This window comes from Scylla paramamosain, chromosome 38, assembly GCF_035594125.1.
Source record: "Scylla paramamosain isolate STU-SP2022 chromosome 38, ASM3559412v1, whole genome shotgun sequence".
Lineage (NCBI taxonomy): Eukaryota > Metazoa > Arthropoda > Malacostraca > Decapoda > Portunidae > Scylla > Scylla paramamosain.
The window spans coordinates 4,758,609-4,783,974 of NC_087188.1; the positions used below are offsets into that span (position 1 = coordinate 4,758,609).

General features: G+C 38.0%; 1 protein-coding gene across 1 annotated transcript in view; it reads right to left on the reverse strand.

The window, feature by feature from the left end:
• Window positions 1-25,366, reverse strand: part of LOC135091596 (glutamate receptor ionotropic, kainate glr-3-like) — a 143,077-nt gene that overhangs the window by 81,396 nt on the left and 36,315 nt on the right. Inside the window, exons 3-5 of the mRNA XM_063989351.1 lie at window positions 19,565-19,723; window positions 12,899-12,981; window positions 9,003-9,085 (exon numbers count right to left, since the gene is read on the reverse strand). Of these exons, the coding sequence (XP_063845421.1) occupies window positions 9,003-9,085; window positions 12,899-12,981; window positions 19,565-19,723 (325 nt within the window). The remainder of the gene's footprint in view (window positions 1-9,002; window positions 9,086-12,898; window positions 12,982-19,564; window positions 19,724-25,366) is intronic.

The following is a 25,366-nucleotide window of genomic DNA, read 5'->3' on the forward strand; positions in this document are numbered from 1 at the left end:
TACATTTCTTACTTCGGCTCCCAGTTAAAAATGATGTCAGTGGGTCCAGCGTCTTTTTCCACTCTTGTATATTTTGTATAATTCCTTATCTTATCAGTTATTCTAATTCTGGTATGTTGTACCTCTTAAGGCCTCCTTAACTACATCTCTCCTTTTTCTAGGTCTTTTTCTTCGTCTACTACCAATTGGTGTCTATTCCTTTCTTTTTTTTAGCAATTATTTGTGTCCATCCTCTTAAGATGCCCTAACCCTCTCAGCTAAGAAGCGTCCATTTTCTCAACACTGAGACTACTCCCACATCTCTGTTTTTATTTATTCTTGTCTTTTTAGCAATCAACCTTAAAACCTTCACCTCTGCAGTCTGTATTTTGTTTCTGTTCCTCGTGTCTGTTAAGGTCTTTTGAGTCGTACATTAAAGCTGGAGTCAATATACTTCCGTGTATATATATATATATATATATATATATATATATATATATATATATATATATATATATATATATATATATATATATATATATATATATATATATATATATATATATATATATATATATATATATATATATATATATATATATATATATATATATATATATATATATATTTAGTGATACTGAGTTCAGAATTTATGATTTTCTTTATGATTTTCTTTTTTTCGAAGAAGTGTCTTGTTGTCTTTGGTAAGAATAATGATGATTTTCCCGTAGGATATCAACCTCGCCAGATCGCGATTTCGGGTCCTTGAAATCGCGATCTGGGGGAGGATGATATCCTACAGGAAAATCACCAATATTCTTACGAAAGACAACAAGACATGCCTTCGAGAAAAAGAAAACATCATGAAAAAAAATCATAAACGCTGAACTCAGTATCACTTTCAACGAAATATGTACAAGAGAAAACCTCCTGCCCATTTATAAACTCAATATATATATATATATATATATATATATATATATATATATATATATATATATATATATATATATATATATATATATATATATATATATATATATATATATATCATAGGGATGCCATTGTGATACACATAACTAGGTAAAATTTTGCAGGTTCAGCCTCATTTGTTGGTCAGACCTGTAGGCAAGTAGATATGCTCATTGGATCGGATTGTCAGTTACTCCCAAAAGTAGTGAAGGCAGTCAACAATCTTCAGTTATTGGAAAAACAATTTGGGTATTGTGTAAGAGGTAGCATGGATTATTGGGAACGTCAAAGCTGTGATAATGTTTGCACCACTTTGAATCATGTCACTGTTGGTGTTAAATATTATGATATTGGTGTTTCTGAGATACCCAGTTTGAAATTTTCTTTAGATACTGTACTTGATAGCAATTTGAACCATGGTCATGAAACATGCACTTGCAAACAGGGTATTGTAGATGATCGCACCAAAAAGGAGAAAAGATAATTGGAATTAATAGAACAGGGACTAGTTTATGATGAAGCTAACAACTTTTGGATGGTGAAGTATCCTTGGATTAGAGACCCCATAAATATACCTAATAACTTTCCCCCTTTTGTCCATAGACTGAATGCAACTGAAAAAAAAAAAGGCCCTGAGTACTGTAGATTATATAAAGAGCAGATCAATGACATGATTGACAAATGTGTAGCAAGGAAAAACACAGGGGAAGAAATATCATCGTACCAGGGTCAGGTCCACTACTTACACCATCCTTGAGTTATTAAGCCAGGTTCGTCATCTACGCCAGTTAGAATTGTATTTGATTCATCAGCAACCTATCAACATTATCAACTTAATTCTTATTGGGCCAAAGGACCAGACATGTTAAACTCATTATTGAATGTGTTAATGAGAATGAGGCAAGGGGAGATAGTTGTAAATGGGGATATTTCTAACCATCAGGTTAGATGAAAGGGATCAGCATACCCACAGATTCGTTTGGAGGAATCTGGATTTTTCTAAATCACCAAAGCATAATGCCTTGATTAGAGTCATATTTGGGGATCGACCTAGTGGGATTATAGCAACCTTGGCACTCAGACAAACTGCAGAAAAATATGTGGATCAATACCCAGAGGCTGCTCACATGATTATGAAGAACACATATGTGGATGATATGATACAATCTTTTCCCAGTGAGAAAGATGCGTCCAAGCTAATCAGGAATGCAGAGTGCATATTAACTACAGGAGGGTTTGTGGTAAAACACTGTGGTCTCGAGAAGTGATGTTGACAGCTGTGGAATTAAGTTGCTAGAGAGTGAGCCAGAAAAAGTGCTAGAATGTCGTGGGACATTAGGGATGATCAATTCTTTTACAGACATTAGGGATGATCAATTCTTTTCCGAAGTCAAAATAAACTTTTCTCCAAAATTTTAGATGTTACACACAAAGCCCAATGTATCACTTGGTGAAATAGAATATAAATTTCCAACAGTTCTCACAAGGGGTATGGTACTCAGCCAAATGACATCAATATTTGATCCTTTGGGATTGATACAACCACTCACATTACCAGCTAAATTGCTCATGAGAGAAATTATCATAAAGAGTGGAAAAGGAGGATGGGATGATCCTATTAATGAAGAGTACAGGATGAAATGGAACAATTTTTTTAAGGAATTGTATACTTTGAAAAACATCAGGATTAAATGGGGAATCAAACCTAATGATGCTGTAGGGGATCCAAGCTTGATTATCTTTTCTGAAGCTTCTAAGCATGCTTATGGAGGTGTTGCATATTGTCGTTTTTTTGACACTATCTGAAAATTATGAAGCTGTTCTCATAACAGCTAAGAGTAAGATTACCTCAGCTAAACAGGTCACTATATTTACGTTTGAACTGTGTGCTGCCGTGTTATCATGTCGCCTATGGGAGATAATACAGCATGAATTATACTGGCAGTTTGAGTCTGTTTATCACCTGGTGGACTTTACTATAATAAGGGATCAAATTCAGAAGGATTCCTATAAATTTAAATCATACATAGGAACGAGAATAACTGAGATACAGAGCAAATCACATCCCAGCGAATGATGGTGGATTAGATCTGAAATTAATCCCGCTGACACGTTAACACGCCCAGTGACTATTCAGCAAATGGGTGGTGACTCAGTATGGCAGAATGACCCAAAGTTTTTTAAAGTTACATATTGAAAAATGGCCTGTGAAGCTAATCACTGAAACAGAATTGCCAGATACGATTGGTCAAACATTAGCATGCGAGATTGAATCAACAGTTCTGCACAATGACAAAACACCTCCTGACATGATTTTTTTTCAACTTGAATACGTTCAGCAGCTACACAAAATTGCTCAGGGTCACCAGTAGGGTAATGGCAGCAATAAAGGCAAAATCGTTTCTGGCAATTGCTAAAAATATCACTAATCAAGAAATACAAGAAGCTGAAAGGCTTTGGATTAAAGAGGTATAGAGGAAATACTCAAGGAACTGACCTAAGAGGTTCGAAAGACTAGGGTCTGCAATTGACAAGGATGGTCAGGCTCTTGTCTCCGAGGCATAGGTTTACACACTTGTATGTATCTCATTTATATCAAATTGATCATGCTAGAGTAGATACAACTATTAGTAAATTACAAAGGAAATTTTGGGTACCGGGGGTACGTAGGATTGTGAAATCAGTGTAGTATAATTGCGGTACTTGTAAAAGACTGTCACCCAAGTGTGAAGGTCAGAAAATGGGTGAATTATTAGAGCCATCGCTATCATTTTACCACACGGCTTGTGATATATTTGGCCTTTTCAGAATTCGTGATGCAGTTAAGCGTATAACCTTTGGCAAGGCTTATAAAATAATATTCAGTTGTTTGTCCACCAGAAGCGTTTACTTAGACTTATTGGAGGGTTATAACACACAACTTTCTGATGGTTTCCAGACGATTCATGTCCGTTAAGGGCTACCCCTGCAGTATGTATTGAGATAGAGTTTGTGTCAGCTGAGAAGGAGATCGAACACATGTTTGGTGAATAGGATTGAAGCAATATCCGCAATTTTGGTAGAGACAGAGGTATGAAGTGGGTATTCACTAAATCATCAGACGCCCCTTGGCAGAACGGTGTAAGTGAGGCTTTGATCAAGAGTGTAAAGAGAGCTTTGAAAGTGTCTATAGGGGAAAACAAGTTATCATTTGCTGGATTACAGACTGTGCTGTTTGAGGTAACCAAACTACTTAATGAGCGTCCAATAGGACTTAAACCAGGATCAGATGTGAACGCTGAAAGTTATCTATGTCCAAAATGAACTTCTATTAGGTTGAGCATCTGACCATGCTCCAGTAGGCGTGTGGTTAGAAGGATATACTAAGAAAATAATGGATTTCCTAAGTAATATTGTAACAGCATTTTGAAGGAAGTGGCAACGGGACTTCTTCCCTAGTCTTATAGTACAGTAAAAATGGCATACTGCTAAAAGAAATGTAAAGACAAATGATTTGGTTTTGGTAGAAGACAACAATGCTGTAAGAGGAGTTTGGAGGTTGGCACAGGTCGATGCAACTCAGACTTTCTTTTTTTTTTTAAGTAGTGGGGACAATGGCCAAGGGCAAAAAAAAAAAAATGTCCACTGAGATGCCAGTCCCAGAAAAGGGTATAAAGCGGTAGTCAAAAATTGAAGGATAAGTCTATTGAAACATCCTTCTTGAAGGAATTAAAGTCATAGGAAGTCATAAAAAGTCATAGGAAGGAGTTCCACAGTTCACCAGAGAAAAGGATGAACGATTGAGAATATTGCTTAACTCTTGCATTAGAGAGATGGACAGAATTGGGGTGAGAGAAAGTCTTGTGCAACGAGGACACGGGAGGAGGGGAGGCATGCAGTTAGCAAGATCAGCAGAGCAGTTAGCATGAAAATAGCGGTAGAAGACACCTAGATATGCAACAGTGCGGCGATGAGAGAGAGGCTGAAGTTAGAGGAGAGGAGCTGATGAGCCGAAAAGCTTTTGATTCCACACAGTCTAGAAGAGCGGTATGAGAGGAACCCCCCAGACATGTGAAGCATACTCCATACATGGACGGATAAGGCCCTTTTACAGAGTTAACAGCTGGTGGGGTGACAAAAAAAAACTGGCGGAAACCTCTCAGAACACCTAACTTCAAAGAAGTTGTTTTAGCTAGACATGAGATGTGAAGTTTCCAGTTCAGATTATAAGTAAAGGACAGACCGAGGATGTTCAGTGTAGAAGAAGGGGATAGTTCAGTGTCATTGAAGAGGGGATAGTTGTTTGGAAGGCTGTGTCAAGTTGATAGATAGAGGAATTGAGTTTTTGAAACATTGAACAATACCAAATTTGCTATACCCCAATCAGAAATTTTAGAAAGATCAGAAGTCAGGCGTTCTGCGGTTTCCCTGCGTGAAACATTTACTTCCTGAAGGGTTGGACGTCTATGAAAAAACGTGGAAAAGTGCAGGCTGGTATCATCAGCATAGAAGTGGATAGGACAAGAAGTTTGGTTTAGAAGGTCATTGATGAATAATAAGAAGAGAGTGGGTGACAGGACAGAACCCTGAGAAACACCACTGTTAATAGATTCAGGAGAAGAACAGTGACTGTTTACCACAGCAGCAACGGAACGGTCAGAAAGGAAACTTGAGATTAGTTACGGAGAGAAGGATAGAAGCCGTAGGAGAGTAGTCTGGAAATCAAAGCTTTGTGCCAGACTCTATCAAAAGCTTTTGATATGTCCAAGGCAACAGCAAAAGTTTCACCAAAATTTCTAAAAGAGGATGACCAAAACTCAGTAAGGAAAGCCAGAAGGTCACCAGTAGAGCGGCCTTATATATATATATATATATATATATATATATATATATATATATATATATATATATATATATATATATATATATATATATATATATATATATATATATATATATATATATATATATATATATATATATATATATATATATATATATATATATATATATATATATATATATATATATATATATATATATATCAGTGAAAAAAAGCATTGCTTGTTTCACTGATCATCTACAGGTAGGATGACAGCCAAGCGGTGAACAGACCTTCTAACCTTTTCATCACTTGTAGCTTCATACTATGAGACTGACTGTTGATATCTAACAATTACATCTCTTATCAACCCATCACGCCCAGTTTAGGGAAGGAAGCAGTAGGCACCTGCCAAAACGATAATTACTCCCAGTGAGGTCTAAAGCATTGCATCAGCGGGTTGTGTGAACTTATCATTAAACCCAGCTGTGACCTCACTGAACGTTCCCCTTTGTGTCTCACAAAACAAGGTGGCAGTCACAGCCTGCCCTCTAAAGACAACTCTCTTCCTCCACACAAAACTAGACTAAAGCATCTAATAAATTACACACCCTTCACTCAAAATTTCAAAATTCATGGTGACTCCTACGCGAGCCTCGGAGTCCCCATCTGGGGAAGGGACCACAAAAGTCACAGGTCGGACTGCCCTTCTGATGACGACCCTAAGTGTCCTGACACCCCACCTTCAACTTTTTCTTCATTAACTTCTGCAACATTCGTGATGTAAGATCTAATTTTCAATCTGTAGAACAACACCTCTCCTCTTCTAAACCTCATCATCTTTTCCTCACTGAATCTCAGGTGTCTGAGGCAACTGGTAGTCCCTTTTCTGTTCCTTCCTAATTTCTATATCGTCATTTTCGATCCAAAGGTGGATATTGCGTTTATGTGCCCAACGACCCAACGTGCCCACGCTCTTGAATCTTTCGAGTTTTCCACCATCTGGCTACGACTACAGAGTCACTCTCAAACTAAATTTATATGTGCTGTTTACCTCTCACCTAACTCTCCTAACTATAATAAATTCTTTGACTACTTAACTTCCATAATGGAGCACATTCTGACTCTCTTCCCTTTTGCAGAGATCTCCATTCTTGGAGACTTCATTGTTCACTACCAGCTTTGGCTTTCCTCTCCCTTCACTGACAATCCTGGTGAATTAGCCTTCAACTTTGATATTCTCCACGACCTAGAGCAATTTTATCACATCTTTCTCTAAAGCTGAACTCTTCGCTCAAACCTTTGCTAAAAACTCTTCTTGAACTTGAACGATTCAGGGTTTCTTCCTTCCTCTCCTCCATCCTACTGACTACTTCATGCTATTAAAATCCCTAGCTGGCCTAAACCCTCGGAAGGCTTATCGACCTGATGGTGTCTATACTATTGTTCTCCGAAACTGGCCCTCCGTTCTCAGTCAAACCTTGACTAAGTAAAACTCTTTCAACTTTGTCTGTCAACACCTACCTTTCCTTCCTGCTGGAAGTTTGCCTACATTCAGCCTGTTCCTAAAAAGAGTGACCGTTCTAATTTATCCTCAACAAGAAGATTCTTTAACATCTTTGACTTCACAACCTTCTATGTTATCACCAGTACGGTTTCCGTCAAGGCCGCTCTACTGGTGATCTTCTGGCTTTCCTTACTGAGTCTTGGTCATCCTCTTTTAGCGATTTTAGTAAAGCTTTTGCTGTTGTCTTAGATATATCAAAAGCTTTTCATAGAGTTTGGCACAAAGTACCCTCCTACAGTTTCTATCCTTCTCTCTGTAACTTCATCTCAAGATTTCCTCCTGACCGTTCTTTTGCTGCTGTGGCAGATGGTCACTGTTCTTTTCCTAAATCTATTAACAGTGATGTTCCTCAGGGTTCCGTCCTGTCACCCACTCTCTTCCTTTTATTCATCAATGATCTTTTAAAACTAAGCTTCTTGTCCTATCCACTCCTACGCTGATGATACCACCCAACACTTTTCCACGTCTTTTTACAGACGTCCAACCCTTCAGGAAGTAAACAGTTCACGCAGGGAAGCCACAGAACGACAGATTTTTTATCTTTCAAAAATTTTTGATTGGGGTAGAGCAAACTTAGTATTGTTCAGTGCCTCAAAAACTCAATTCCTCCATCTATTAACTCGACACAACCAAACCAAACAACTATCCTCTCTTCTTCAATGACACTCAACTATCCCCCTCTTCTACAATGAACATCTTCGATCTGTCGTTTTCTTATAATCTAAAGTGGAAATTTCAAATCTCATCTCTAGCTAAAACAGCTTCTATGAAGTTAGGTGCTCTGAGACGTCTCTGCCAGTTTTTTCTCATCCCACCCCATTGCAAACTCTATACAAGGGCCTTATCCGTCCATGTATGGAGTATACTTCCCATGTCTTGGAGGGTTCCACTCATACCGTTCTTTTAGACAGGGTGGAATCCAAAGCTTTTCGTCTCATCAACTCCTTTCCTCTAACTGACCGTCTTCAGCCTCTTCCTCATCGCCGGAATGTTGCATCTCTTGCTATCTTCTACTGCTATTTTCATGCTAACTGCTCTTCTGGTTCTTCTAACTGCATGCCTTCCCTCCTCCCGCGGCCTCGCTGCATAAGACTTTCTTCTTTCTCTTACCCTTATTTTGTCCAACCCTCTAATACATGAGTTAACCAGTATTCTCAGTCATTCATCCCTTCTCTGGTAAACTCTGGAACTCCCTGCCTTTTTCTCTATTTCCACCTTCCTATGTCTTGAACTCCTTCAAGAGGGAGGTTCCAAGACATTCATCCTTCAATGTTGGATTACAACTGCGGACTTTATTCGGGATCGGCATCTCAGTGGGCCTTTTTTTTTTTTTTTTTTTAGATGTTTGTTCCCCTTGGTCTGTGTCCCTTCTATATATATATATATATATATATATATATATATATATATATATATATATATATATATATATATATATATATATATATATATATATATATATATATATATATATATATATATATATACACACACACACACACACACACACACACACACACACACACACACACACACACACACACACACACACACACACACACACACACACACACACGACATGCGCGCCAGCGCGCCAGTTCTTTTCTTTAGTAGCAGAAGTGAGCATGTGCTAACAGCCAATCATTGTTCATATTTCTCTCCCGGATATATACTATCACTTACTTTGGGCTAGTAGTGTAGACGACGTCCAAAACCACGATAGCTGGGCGTTGTTTTGCCATCTTGCCTGAAGAGTCTTTGATGCACTACAAGAACATTACACTTAAGTATCAAGTAAAAATGAACTCAATCATTATTCATGTAAATTAAGAATGTGTACATATGCAATTTTATGCAATATTTTTTCCTTTAATGCTAACTATTTTTAGGCCTATCTTACGATGATGCTACTGTAATTTATCCTCTCCAAAGTATATTATTCATCAATCAACTTTATTTTAATAATCAGTTATTTTCGCCTTTGCAACAATAATCTCTCTCTCTCTCTCTCTCTCTCTCTCTCTCTCTCTCTCTCTCTCTCTCTCTCTCTCTCTCTCTCTCTCTCTCTCTCTCTCTCTCTCTCTCTCCTCTCTCTCTCTCTCTCTCTCTCTCTCTCTCTCTCTCTCTCTCTCTCTCTCTCTCTCTCTCTCTCTCTCTCTCTCTCTCTCTCTCTCTCTCTCTCTCTCTCTCTCTCTCTCTCTCTCTCTCTCTCTCTCTCTCTCTCTCTCTCTCTCTCTCTCTCTCTCTCTCTCTCTCTCTCCTCTCTCTCTCTCTCTCTATATATATATATATATATTTATATATATATATATATATATATATATATATATATATATATATATATATATATATATACATATATAGTTTATTCATTTTGTGAGGTTTGAAGATTTTTTTTGCATTCGAGATGGAAAAATATTGCATTATGATTATTAGTTGATAAATATATATTAAAGCTAACAACAGAGAATTTACAAAGTAGGAATGTCATCACTCGAGAGATATGTATCGGAAAAAAAGAATATTTACCATTATATAAAATAACACTTCCTTAAGAATTTAATTATACATTAAATTAAGATTGAAGTACATCTATTGCTTTTTTCTACAGTTATTCCCATGCCAAGTGCATGCTAACTGCATGCCTCCCCTCCTCCCGCTGCCTCGCTGCACAAGACTTTCTTCTTTCTCTCACTCCTATTCTGTCCACCTCTCTAATGGAAGAGTTAACCAGTATTCTCAGGCATTCATCCTTTTCTCTGGTAAACTGGGACTCCCTACCTGCTTCTCGATTTCCACTTTCCTATGGCTTGAACTTTTGCATATTGACCTCCACGTTGTCTCTACGTATGCTTCTGTCGACTTATGTAACATCATTGTTAGTACATCTTTCCTAATGTACATGTTGCTTTTTCGACTTACATATCAATAAGTCTCCGGACTGCACTACACTTACTTCAATGTGACGTGTGATTGCTGCCGCACTTCCGCGTCGTTTCTCCAGACGCCTGTGTTTGAAGTTTTGCCAAGCATCGACTTGATTATCTTCCATTATAACTTATGGCTACGGTGATATGATTTTAATGTTTGAACACGCGCACACACACACACACACACACACACACACACACACACACACACACACACACACACACACACACACACACACACATATATATATATATATATATATATATATATATATATATATATATATATATATATATATATATATATATATATATATATATATATATATATATATATATATATATATGTAAGAAGTTGAAGTGGGCGCGCCTGCGAGAGGCTCACAGACTAGTCAGCGAGTCCCGCCAAAACGAGTCTTAAGGCCCTGGAGGTTTGTTGTTGTGGGAATTTTGGCGGGAGAGGCGAGCGAGAGAGAGACAGGGTGCAGAGTAGTGGTGGATTTGCCATTTAATTTGCAGGTATGTTATTGGGATTTGTTGTATTCTTTCATGGTGAAACAGTGTACATTGGGGGACATTATTGGGAGATAGGGTGGTGATTTGTACGCTTGGTTGGCAGGAGTTTGGTCTTGGCAGTGTGCTGTGGGACGTCAGTGAGGTGGCACCGTAGCAGATACTGTGAACTAGGAGGCTGCAGTGAGGAACTTGCTGTCCCTGGCTGCTATGGTGTTAGTACCGCCGTGCATGGAGGAAGAGCTGCAGTACTTCAGGGTAGTGGTAGTGGCGTACCTTCAGCGCGTTGGGTCGGTGTGCGGTTGGGCCTATAGGGTGTGAGGGTCCTGGGGGTACTGGTTAGGGTGGGACTGTCAGTGGCATATAACATTTCTTGTGTTGGTGCGTGAAGTGTTTATTTCTCCTGTTTATTTGTATGTGGATTTACCCATTTTCTCATGGGATCAGGTATTTTGGAGTGCCAGCAGTGTGGCCTCTAAGAGTGTTAAGCACTCATATTTTATTTGTGTTTTCTTTATTATGTACTCATTTGTGTTTTCTTTATTATGTATTCAATCATTAAATTTTTAAATTGTGGCCCAGGTTTCTGTGAACCTAAGCAGGAGGTTTAAATTAATCAGTGGGTTCTTGTGGTGAGTGCTTGGTGAGCCTAATTAAGGTAGGTTAACTGTGCCCTAGTTTTGCACTCATTACATATATATATATATATATATATATATATATATATATATATATATATATATATATATATATATATATATATATATATATATATGTGTGTGTATATATATATATATATATATATATATATATATATATATATATATATATATATATATATATATATATATATATATATATATGTGTGTGTGTGTGTGTGTGTGTGTGTGTGTGTGTGTGTGTGTGTGTGTGTGTGTGCGCGTGTTCAAACATTAAAATCATATCACCGTAGCCATAAGTTATAATGGAAGATAATCAAGTCGATGCTTGGCAAAACTTCAAACACAGGCGTCTGGAGAAACGACGCGGAAGTGCGGCAGCAATCACACGTCACATTGAAGTAAGTGTAGTGCAGTCCGGAGACTTATTGATATGTAAGTCGAAAAAGCAAAATGTACATTAGGAAAGATGTACTAACAATGATGTTACATAAGTCGACAGAAGCATACGTAGAGACAACGTGGAGGTCAATATGTTTCAGGAGATGAAAACGTGGGTATGAACGTGGAAGTGTAACAAGAGACACATTACACCAGAGGTAATGCTGCAAAGAGAGGCAAAAAGGCCGCAACTGCAAATAACGAAATGCCGATTCTGAAGCTGTATAATAACGTACACTGTAGCTTCAGTGAATTGCAGATGGAGAGTGTAGATAGGAAACACATGACGCTGTATAAGGAGGCTGGGACAACCTTCTTTGGACCACGTGTTGACCATATATTAATCAGTCATCCTTCGAAGAGCGTCTATCGCGACATTGCTACCAAAGCTACTAATGCCATCAATGTTATGGCAATGATGTAATCAGATGAGACTGATGACACACGTAGTCTTTAATAATGTCATAATTTATAAGTATAATGGTTGTGTGGAGAGTAAGTGGTACCTAGCCGCTCCCCCCTCCGTGAATTGACTTTTTTTTAACAGAATGAGGTGAGGGCATTCTGGCGTGCTGTAATAATAAACTTAAAGTTGCCATACACTATATAATAACGTGTGTGTATATATATATATATATATATATATATATATATATATATATATATATATATATATATATATATATATATATATATATATATATATATATATATATATATTGATTTTCCCATTTGAAACTGTACAAGGACATTGGGACTGTCTGGGTAGTCATAATAAATATAGTTTCAATGAATACTATAGAAATATTCCCTGAAATAGGTAATATACATATTATTGGCATATTGGCCCAATTTACAAATAATAGTTCTCTAATTTTCCCACTTCTGCTTAACGTATGCATTCAGTAATGTCGCCACTTGTTTCTACTCTTCGTATTTTTTACACACATACCATTTCGCATTTTCTTGTTACCTAGATCTACATTTCATTTGTTGGAGTCTTACATGCGGCGTGCTGTATACCAGGATGCCATACCTATTCATGTTTGCTGCGACTTGGAGAATGAAGGACGTCGTAAGGAATACAAGGACACATCCCAGGAACACCATCACCCACGACTGCAATACAAATATTAAGTGCATCATACTACTGTACTATTTCGTCATAACGTCATTCATTTTGGATGCATTTTATATGATATTATTTATTCCATAAAACTGTCTAAAAATGTACCCGATATTCGCATCCGCTTCTGCATCCACAAATTTTGCCTTAATGAAAATAATAATAATAATAATAATAATAATAATAATAATAATAATAATAATAATAATAATAATAATAATAATAATAAAATAATAATAATAAGGAAAGCTGCAAGAAGCAGTCAGGTCTGCTTATGGCAGTCTCCGTCGTCCCTCATACATTTGTCTAAGCTTCTCTTAAACCTCCATAACGATACAGCACTTGATTACTGATTCTATTCCATTCACTTACCACTTCATTTGAAAAGTAATTCATTCTTATCTTGAGCCTTTTATTTTTCGTTCTATCCTGTACTGTGACCTAAGAATTTTGTTTTCAGCATCATTGTCATCTGCAATTACAATGCTAGGAACATCCACCCCCGTATCCGTATTCGCAGTGTTTGTAAAAATCCGTATGCGCATTCAGGCTTTAAGAATGAAGAAATAAAGAATTTGCCGCGAACACTGGCATAGCTCTCAGTACTGTTCAACGTTGGACCAAAATTTATCGCGAGGGAGGAAGAGACAATTCGCCACCACCTCACAAGCCTGAAGGGCGTAAGCGCATTGTGGGCCAGAAAACTCTGAACATTATTCATAGACAGTTTGAGGGCCACCCTCGCATACACAGCAAGGAACTTAAGGCCAGGAACCCTGCTTTGCTGGCTGGGGTAAGTGAAAGGAATGTGCGGAGATGTGTGAAACGTGACTTGGGATACCAGAGTTGCCGCGCAATGTCAAAACCTTGCCTTACACATGCTCACTTTACCAAAAGGCTTGCTTTTGTGTCTCAGCACAGGGATTGGGACTTAAGTAAATGGCGTAGGGTACTTTGGTTAGATGAGGCAAGCTTTCAGGTTACAGACAACCAGAGAAACCGTTCGCACCGCAGACCCGGTAGTAACCGTTACGACCACGCTACACAACACACACTATAAAACACCCAGACTCTTTGATGGTGTGGGGTTGTTTTCTCTTACTGTGGTCTTGGGAAATTAGTGTTTTTCCCTAAGAATGTTCGTATGAACCACAATAACTACTTTGAGCTAATTGTGGATGAGTTAGATGAGTGTATGGAAAAGTGCAATGCTGATACCTTTATGCAAGATGGTGCACCATGCCATACGGCTAATTTAATTGTTGACTGGATTGATTTCTGTAATGTCAACTATCTGAAACCTTGGCCCTCAAATTCGCCAGATCTTAACCCCATAGAAAATCTGTGGGCGTACATTCAAGTTAAGCTCAAGGAGAGAGATACCTTCTCCCTCCCACGCCTCCAAGCCACTATTCAGAACATATGGGACAATATTGACACTCAGTAGCTCCACCACCTGGATGATTCACTTCCCAAGAGACTACAAAAGGTCAAGAAGGCACGAGGGCACCCTATCAATTACTACTTTAGGTGTGTAACCTCAGTGAAACATATTTTCTATTTCATTAATCTCCCTCTCAGGGTGTCACAGGTACCGCGCCTTCCGCTCTGACCAGCAGTGTAGTTGTTGTTCTTATTATGATTTTATCATTAGTATTGTCATTATCATTAATGTTATTTTTATTATTATTATTATTATTATTATTATTATTATTATTATTATTATTATTATTATTATTATCATTGTTATTATTATTGCTTTATATTTTCCTCCTCTTTTTTCCTCCTCTCTACCTGGCCTGTGCGTGCTGACGTCAGGCGAATACGGATGTTGGGTGGGTTTATTTAATATTTATATTTGGAGGATGTAGAGATTGTACACATTTTCAACACTATCTATGTAGTATTACCATTACTTTAATTGTAACCCTAACAAATTTGTTATATGATAATCTATCAACCTTTGCCGCCCGCTGTGCCGGTGGCAATGGGTGCCGCAGAGGGACGTTGGCTGCACTCGGGTGTGTGGCTTATTCGGTCGGCAGTCTTGCCACCTTGTGTACACGGAAGCTCTAGTGACCTGAGGTTTCCACATCCCTGCTAATTCTTACTGAACTTAACATTACTAAACAGAACGAGAGAGAGAGAGAGAGAGAGAGAGAGAGAGAGAGAGAGAGAGAGAGAGAGAGACTATCATATGGCGCGTACAGCGGCGAGAACCTCGTCTAAGTCAACCAAACCGATTCACCATAATGAATAAATAAATAAATAAATATATATATATATATATATATATATATATATATATATATATATATATATATATATATAATCTATATATATATATATATATATATATATATATAATATATATATAATATATATATATATATATATATATATATATATATATATATATATATATAAACTTGACCAATCAAATCTGATCGATGATGATGGGGCACCTTGTCACTTTGGTGTCCGAGTTGGGCAGTTTCTTAATGAAAAACTCTCTAACAGGTGAATTGGAAGAGGTGGTCTTGGTGGGGTTAAGGAAGTTCAGAGATGGTGGGCCACACCGTATATCACAGAGCAAAAAAGCGAAGGCCGGGTTTGGAAAAAGAAAAAGTTGCTAAGCGAACCTTGAACATAATGAGAAAGATAAATAGAATGTAATCCTCATCTAACTTGAAAAACAATTGAAAAGAAAGTACCCGTGTGTTATTGGCGGTGGGTCTCTGAAGTTTATGACGTCACGATTTCGGTCACAATCTCACCACCAACACAAAATTATTTCTAACTTCAGGGGCGCGTTCCAAAAAGGTTTGCGTAACGTTGCGGAACATAACAGCAATAGGAGGTTAAGTAGCCATTGGTGTTGACATGAAAAAAAAATATGTAACAGTAACTTGCGGAAGGCAACTCCTGAAAAGCACGCACGTAAAACATTTCATCACTCAACTGTCAGATCTTTACTAAAACCATTAATGTGAGAATGTGCCCACAGCCACTGTCTGTCACCTGCCATGTTAGATAATATTACTGCTCAGATCTCCCATGCAACTGGATCAAACTAGTTGGACGGCACGCTGACGCTATCACCGACTTTCTTTTTTTTTTTTTTTGTGGAGGGTCGCCGACTCTCTCTCTCTCTCTCTCTCTCTCTCTCTCTCTCTCTCTCTCTCTCTCTCTCTCTCTCTCTCTCTCTCTCTCTCTCTCTCTCTCTCTCTCTCTCTCTCTCTCTCTCTCTCTCTCTCTCTCTCTCTCTCTCTCTCTCTCTCTCTCTCTCTCTCTCTCTCTCTCTCTCTCTCTCTCTCTCTCTCTCTCTCTCTCTCTCTCTCTCTCTCTCTCTCTCTCTCTCTCTCTCTCTCTCTCTCTCTCTCTCTCTCTCTCTCTCTCTCTCTCTCTCTCTCTCTTTCTCTCTGTGTGTGTGTGTGTGTGTGTAATGTTACGACCAGATCCAAGCCCCTCTAACTGCTGCTCTGATGGGAGCCTTCTTCCTCTAGGCTACCTCCTTTGTAGCCTAGTGAAGGGCAAAGTACTGTGTGAACTAGACCAATTCACTGGTCACACACACTTAGGAAATCCTAGAAGTGAGACTCGCGTCAATTTCCCATGTACAAGAGGCTACTTTGATAAACACTGTAGTTTCATCAAAATTACTACATGCTTATTTAAGGAGCTAGATGGGATTTAATTATTTTTTATGAGAAACTACAACTCTTCTCTTTTTCAAGGGTGTACATGCGGTGGGTGTGAGTCGTCGTCCTCCTCCCCTTCCTCTCGCCTCTCTTCTCGTCTTCTTCCTTCTCTCTGGTCTTCCCGCTGATAAAACGCCACTTTTAAACAGAGTATATATATATATATATATATATATATATATATATATATATATATATATATATATATATATATATATATATATATATATATATATATATATATATATATATCCTCCACTTATTCATAAAGAAAATTACTTAAGTTACTGAAATCTTCTGCTATCACTGCTTCTGCTATAACGAAAGACTTCATTGCCAGCAGTGATAGCAGAAGATTTGAGTAACTTAAGTATTTTCCTTTATGAATAAGCGGAGGAGGGAAGTGGTAATCCTTGGGATTCATTTTCACACTTTTGGGCAAGGTATTTTATAATTTAAAGTAAAATCTTAGGACCATTGTCTTTGGCCATAGGGGTATCTTTAGCACAGTGAAGAAACTACAAACAAAAGTATATAAATTTATCCAAATTTACATAAGTGGGGCTCTATCGAAAAAAAAATTAAATAAATAAATAAAATAAAATAAATAAATATATAATAGAAATAAAATAAAATAATAAATCAAAATAAATAAATAAAAAAATCGCGATAATTTAGCATGATAACGATATCGGGCTATCCGATAACTATTCGTTATCGATTCATCAGTATCACCGATAGTTTTATTTCCAAACTAGCGATAATAGATAATTTTAGTTTTTGGAAAATGAGCGTGGTCAGGTTTTTAAATTTCAAAATCAAATTTTACTTAGAACAGTCCTTTTCATTAGTGAAGAGACAGAATAAACGTTGAATTTCATTTTTTTTAGGATATTTCTTAATTTCTAAGATAAGTATAAATATAAATATTTTGATTTATCGATTTTTTACTTAAGTTAAAATATCAATATCGTTATCGCTAGCACCGGAATTTTGGATTTATCGATTTATCATTTTTCCGGTTGAAGAATTTATCGCCAGTTATTGTCAATAAGGTTATCGTTATCGATTTATCTGTCATCGCGATATTTTTTTTTTCATTATTGCGCCCAGTTATGATCCTAAATATATATATATATATATATATATATATATATATATATATATATATATATATATATATATATATATATATATATATATATATATATATATATATATATATATATATATATATATATATATATATATATATGAAATATGAAATATGTTGAAATATGAAAATGGTTAGGTGGTAGAAGTCAACAGGGGATTTAGATCTTGAAAAATTTTGACATCTATTAATGAAGGAATTTTTTACTTATTGGAGAACAAATTTGGCATGGTTCCAGGCAGCAATATAAATTGCATGAGATTCTTGTGATGGAAGGCTTAAGTACCTCTTGTGGGCCACTGTTCTATCATGTAGATCACGAAAGCAGGCTGTGTTAAACCAAGGTTTGGAAAGTTTAGATCGAGAAAAAGAGTGAGGAATGCCCACCTCCATGACACTATCATCTCTGTTATGCGCTCAGCACACAAAGATGGATCTCTGAAACAGAAGTAGTGGTCATTCCAAGGAAAATCAGCAAAATACCTCCACAGGTCCACCCAAATAGTAGAGGCAAAACGCCAGAAGCACCTCTGCTTAGGGGTATCCTCAAGAAGGATTGGAGCAATAGGACAATATACAAATATGAGATCGTGATCGGAGGAGCCCAACGGAAAAGAGAGGGTAACAGCATAAGCATAAGAATTAGAGGTTAGGAAAAGGTCAGGAATGTTGGGCGTATCTCCAAGACGGTCAGGAATACGTGTAGGGTGTCGCACCAGTTGCTCTAGGTCGTGGAGGATAGCAAAGTTGAAAGCTAGTTCAACAGGTGGTTAGTGAAGGGAGAAGAAAGCCTAAGCTGGTAGTGAATATTGAAGTTTCCAAAACCGGAGGTCTCCGACAAAGAGAAGAATGTGCTCCACTTTGGAAGTTAAGTAGTCAAAAAAATTTTTTATAGTCAGAGGAGTTAGGTCAAAGGTATATAGCACAGATAGATTTAGTTTGAGAATAACTCTGTTGTCGTAGCCATTTGGTGGAAAACTCGGAAGGTTCAAGAGCGTGGGCACAAGAACATCCTGGTTTGGATTTAAAATGAGGATAGAGAAAGTAGGAAGAAACATAGAAGGGGCTACTTTCAGTTGCCCCAGATACCCGTGTTTCAGTGAGAAAAAGATGAGGTTTAGTAGAGGACAGATTGAAAATTAGATATAAGACCACGAATGTTGCAGAAATTTATGAAGAAAAGTTGAGGGGCCTATCAAGAAACTTAGGGTCTATACCAGAAGAGCAGTCTGATCTGGGAACATTTGTGATCTCCTCTTCAGATGGGGACTCCGAGGCTGGTATAGGAGTCGCCATGATAATTTTAAATTTTGAGTGAAGGGTGTGTGTGTGTGTGTGTAATTAGGTACTTGTAGTTTTGTGTGAAGGAAGAAAATTTTCTTTACAGGGCAGGCTGTGACTGCCCCCTTGTGTTGTGAGACACAAAGGGAAACATTCAGTGACGTCACAGCTGGGTTTAATGATAAGTTCACAGCACCCCCTGATCCAGAGCTTTAGACCTCACTGGGAATAATCATTGTTTCGGTAGGTGCCTATATTCCATACACATACCTCTCAGTGGAATAAATATTAATTTCAACTGGATCCGGGCTTAGGGGCGTAAACAAGTTCGCGGGAACCCAATATAAACTTATCTCTGAAACAGTAGTTATTAATGAGAAGAAGAAGAAAAAAAAAATATGTGCTAACAGAGCTGGATGTGCTAAAAATGTTTTCACTCACCTTAAGTGTGTAAGGTTTAAGAAATCCAAGCATGTCTGATGTGATCTTAGGAAGGGTATAAAACACGTTAGTTTGATCGATGTGGAGTGGAACTGTGAAATCAACAGCAATCCATCTTCTCCACATTACCGAAAACAATGTTCCGCCAATGTCTGCTTCCTGAAAGTGAGAGAGAACAACAGTTTGAAGTACTAATAGTAAGGAAAGAAATGCAAAGTTGTAACACACACACACACACACACACACACACACACACACACACACACACACACACACACACACACACACACACACACACCGCGTAGTGTAGTGGTTAAATACGCTTAGCTCACAACAGAGAATGCCCGTATTATAGTCCCGGCCTCGTATTCGTAACTGTCCCCTTGTTCCTAGCTGCCCGCTCTTTGTTTACAAACGAAAGTTAGACTGCTGTGAACACTTTGTAGGATGTATTTCATCCCTATATTTGGCTAATCTTTCTATCAAATCTTCAGCCGTGTTGATGGCAGTAATTTATGTTCCTAGCTGTCCTCTTGTATGCGGATGTCCGCCCGCGAACTGCGCATGTTCAGAAGCCAATGCTTACAAACAAAGGCGTGATGATAAACATATATGTACGCTGCTGTCCACAACAGCATGGTTGAAAAATTGTTTAAAAGATTATCCAAATATAGAGATGAAATATATCGTGTAAAGTGTTCACAGCAGTCCGGCTTTCCATTATAAACAAAAAAGTGGACAGCTACGAACACAACACCGGGCGCGGCTAGAGACGAATGGGCGAACCTCTTAATCTGTAGCCCCTGCTCATCTTGCAACAAGTAAGTACGGGATACAACTCAAGGGGGTTGTGACCTCGCTGCCCAAGTGTGTGTCATTTGATTGATCTCAGTCCTACCCAAAATATTGGTCGCTGTAGGATCTGAGTTGTCCCTGTAGGATAACGGCTGCCTGGATGACCAGCGAACAACAATAGGTGAATGACGCGCATATATGTATGTGTGTGTCCACACAGTATATAAGATATTTCTTACTAATGTGCGTGTGTGTCTGTAAATATATATATATATATATATATATATATATATATATATATATATATATATATATATATATATATATATATATATATATATATATATATATATATATATATATATATATATATATATATATATATATATATATATATATATATATATATTTTTTTTTTTTTTTTATGTAGGAAGGATACTGGCCAAGGGCAACAAAAATCTAATAAAAAAATGCCCACTGAAATGCCAGTCCCATAAAAGGGTCAAAGCAGTAGTCAAAAATTGGTGGATAAGTGTCTTGAAACCTCCCTCTTGAAGGAATTAAAAGTCATAGGAAGGTGGAAATACAGAAGCAGGCAGGGAGTTCCAGAGTTTACCAGAGAAAGGGATGAATGATTGAGAATACTGGTTAACTCTTGCGTTAGAGAGGTGGACAGAATAGGGGTGAGAGAAAGAAGAAAGTCTTGTGCAGCGAGGCCGTGGAAGGAGGGGAGGCATGCAGTTAGCAAGATCAGAAGAGCAGTTGGCATGAAAATAGCGGTAGAAGACAGCTAGATATGCAACACTGCGGCGGTGAGAGAGGGGCTGAAGACAGTCAGTTAGAGGAGAGGAGTTGATGAGACGAAAAGCTTTTGATTCCACCCTGTCTAGAAGAGCAGTATGAGTGGAACCCCCCAGACATGTGAAGCATACTCCATACATGGACGGATAAGGCCCTTGTACAGAGTTAGCAGCTGGGGGGGTGAGAAAAACTGGCGGAGACGTCTCAGAACACCTAACTTCATAGAACCTGTTTTAGCTAGAGATGAGATATGAAGTTTCCAGTTCAGATTATAAGTAAAGGACAGACCGAAAATGTTCAGTGTAGAAGAGGGGGACAGTTAAGTGTCATTGAAGAAGAGGGGGTAGTTGTCTGGAAGGTTGTGTCGAGTTGATAGATGGAGGAATTGAGTTTATGAGGCATTGAACAATACCAAGTTTGCTCTGCCCCAATCAGAAATTTTAGAAAGATCAGAAGTCAGGCGTTCTGTGGCTTCCCTGCGTGATATGTTTACCTCCTGAAGGGTTGGACGTCTATGAAAAGACGTGGAAAAGTGCAGTGTGGTATCATCAGCATAGGAGTGGATAGGACAAGAAGTTTGGTTTAGAAGATCATTAATGAATAATAAGAAGAGAGTGGGTGACAGGACAGAACCCTGAGGAACACCACTGTTAATAGATTTAGGAGAAGAACAGTGACCGTCTACCACAGCAGCAATAGAACGGTTAGAAAGGAAACTTGAGATGAAGTTACAGAGAGAAGGATAGAAACCGTAGGAGGGTAGTTTGGAAATCAAAGCTTTGTGCCAGACTCTATCAAAGGCTTTTGATATGTCCAAGGCAACAGCAAAAGTTTCACCAAAGTCTCTAAAAGAGGATGACCAAGACTCAGTAAGGAAAGCCAGAAGATCACCAGTAGAGCGGCCTTGACGGAACCCATACTGGCGATCAGATAGAAGGTTGTGAAGTGATAGATGTTTAAGAATCTTCCTGTTGAGGATAGATTAAAAAACTTTAGATAAGCAGGAAATTAAAGCAATAGGACGGTAGTTTGAGGGATTAGAACGGTCACACTTTTTAGGAACAGGTTGAATGTAGGCAAACTTCCAGCAAGAAGGAAAGGTAGATGTTGACAGACAGAGCTGAAAGAGTTTGACTAGGCAAGGTGCAAGCACGGAGGCACAGTTTCGGAGAACAATAGGAGGGACCCCATCAGGTCCATAAGCCTTCCGAGGGTTTAGGCCAGCGAGGGCATGGAAAACATCATTGCGAAGAATTTTAATACGTGGCATGAAGTAGTCAGAGGGTGGAGGAGAGGGAGGAACAAGCCCAGAATCATCCAAGGTAGAGTTTTTAGCAAAGGTTTGAGCTAAGAATTCAGCTTTAGAAATAGATGTGATAGCAGTGGTGCCATCTGGTTGAAGTAGAGGAGGGAAAGAAGAAGAAGCAAAGTTATTGGAGATATTTTTGGCTAGATGCCAGAAATCACGAGGGGAGTTGGATCTTGAAAGGTTTTAACATTTTCTGTTAATGAAGGAGTTTTTGGCGAGTTGGAGAACAGACTTGGCATGGTTCCGGGCAGAAATATAAAGTGCATGAGATTCTGGTGATGGAAGGCTTAAGTACCTTTTGTGGGCCACCTCTCTATCATGTATAGCACGAGAACAAGCTGTGTTAAACCAAGGTTTAGAAGGTTTAGGACGAGGAAAAGAGTGAGGAATGTACGCCTCCATGCCAGACACTATCACCTCTGTTATGCGCTCAGCACACAAAGACGGGTGTCTGACACGGAAGCAGTAATCATTCCAAGGAAAATCAGCAAAATACCTCCTCAGATCCCCCCAATTAGCAGAGGCAAAACGCTAGAGGCACCTTCGCTTAGGGGGATCCTGAGGAGGGATTGGAGTGATAGGAAAAGATAAAGATATGAGATTGTGATCGGAGGAGCCCAACGGAGAAGAAAGGGTGACAGCATAAGCAGAAGGATTAGAGGTCAGGAAAAGGTCAAGAATGTTGGGCATATCTCCAAGACGGTCAGGAATACGAGTAGGGTGTTGCACCAATTGCTCTAGGTCATGGAGGATAGCAAAGTTGTAGGCTAGTTCACCAGGATGGTCAGTGAAGGGAGAGGAAAGCCAAAGCTGGTGGTGAACATTGAAGTCTCCAAGAATGGAGATCTCTGCAAAAGGGAAGAGGGTCAGAATGTGCTCCACTTTGGAAGTTAAGTAGTCAAAGAATTTCTTATAGTCAGAGGAGTTAGGAGAGAGGTATACAGCACAGATAAATTTAGTATGAGAGTGACTCTGTAGTTGTAGCCAGATGGTGGAAAACTCGGAAGATTCAAGAGCGTGGGCACGAGAGCAGGTTAAGTCATTGCGCACATAAACGCAGCATCCAGCTTTAGATCGAAAATGAGGATAGAGAAAGTAGGAGGGAACAGAAAAGGGTCTACTGTCAGTTGCCTCCGACACCTGAGTTTCAGTGAGGAAAAGAAGATGAGGTTTAGAAGAGGAGAGGTGGTGTTCTACAGATTGAAAATTAGATCTTAGACCGCGAATGTTGCAGAAGTTAATGAAGAAAAAGTTGAGGGGGGTGTCAAGACACTTAGGGTCGTCGACGGAAAGGCAGTCCGACCTGGGGACATTTATGGTCCCCTCCCCAGATGGGGACTCCGAGGCTGGTGTAGGAGTCGCCATGAGTTTAAAATTTTTGAGTGAAGGGTGTGTGTGTGTTATTAGGTGCTTGTAGTTTCGTGTGGAGGAAGAAAGTTATTTATATATATATATATATATATATATATATATATATATATATATATATATATATATATATATATATATATATATATATATATATATATATATATATATATATATATATATATATAAACAAATAAAAGCATAGACATAAAATAAGACATGCGTCCTCCAATTTGTCAATGCTAAAAAAAAAAAAAAGAAATACGTTCCATGCTTCTCATTCTTGAAACTGAGAATAATGACATAAAACAATTGAACTTTGAATTTAGGATATATAATCTGAGAAAAAAATAAAAAGAAGCTGAAAAAAAATATGTTCCATATTTTTTTATTTTGTTCATGGAAAACTGTTTGAAAAGAAAGACATATTGTACACACAGACACACACATACACACACACACACACACACACACACACACACACACACACACACACACACACACACACACACACACACACACACACACACACACACTAAATATATATATATATATTTATATATATATATATATATATATATATATATATATATATATATATATATATATATATATATATATATATATATATATATATATATATATATATATATATATATATATATATATATATATATATATATATATATATATATATATATATATATATTGTTATGATAGGATCCAGCCACTCTCACAGTTGCACTACCTCGTCTCAGCTTCTCCTTAGGCTACCTTCTTCGTAGTCTAATGTGGGGCAAAAATCCAGGCACCTCCTGGTCACATACAACTATTAAGCCTTAATATGTTGCCACCCAGTTTCATCCCCCAAGAAGGAAGGAAATATAACGAACGCCAACGTAGGCGAAAAGCTGAGAAAGGACTCACCACTTTACGTTTTAGGAAGAGACAGTGAAGACAGCAAGATATGAGCGTAATAATACCCTGAAGGCTACCTCCCACATATAGGCCATCCACTGCCCAACAGGATAATTTTACACTCAATCCCATCACTCAAATTATCTCCAAACTTTCGGAGAGCAAGCTGAAACCCCCTTAAAATTGTAAAGCTAGGAGGGAGAGAAGATGGTTGGGCACGGAATACCATACTCTGCGAAAAAAAAAAAAAAAAAACAGGGACAAGTATTGAGAAATGGACAGAGCCGGTAACATTTGAAACAAACAGCAGAGAACTTTATACAATCCAGGAAAGAATGGTACCTGCTCCTCAATATACACATTATACAACACATTCATAGGTGGTGTCCCAAGGCACCACTTGCCTTAAACGTAAGGAGAACAGTACAAATAATTATTAACATGCGAGGTGTATGAATAGTGAATGAATACTACCTAAATTTATGCCCAGAAATACACCCTCACACTCTTAAGCATGTCTTCCTCTCGTAACTGTTGGGCTATCACGGAGATGTGGGAAACTCTACATCAGACCCCTGGTGTGGTCACATGACCGGAAGGAGGGGAGGGAA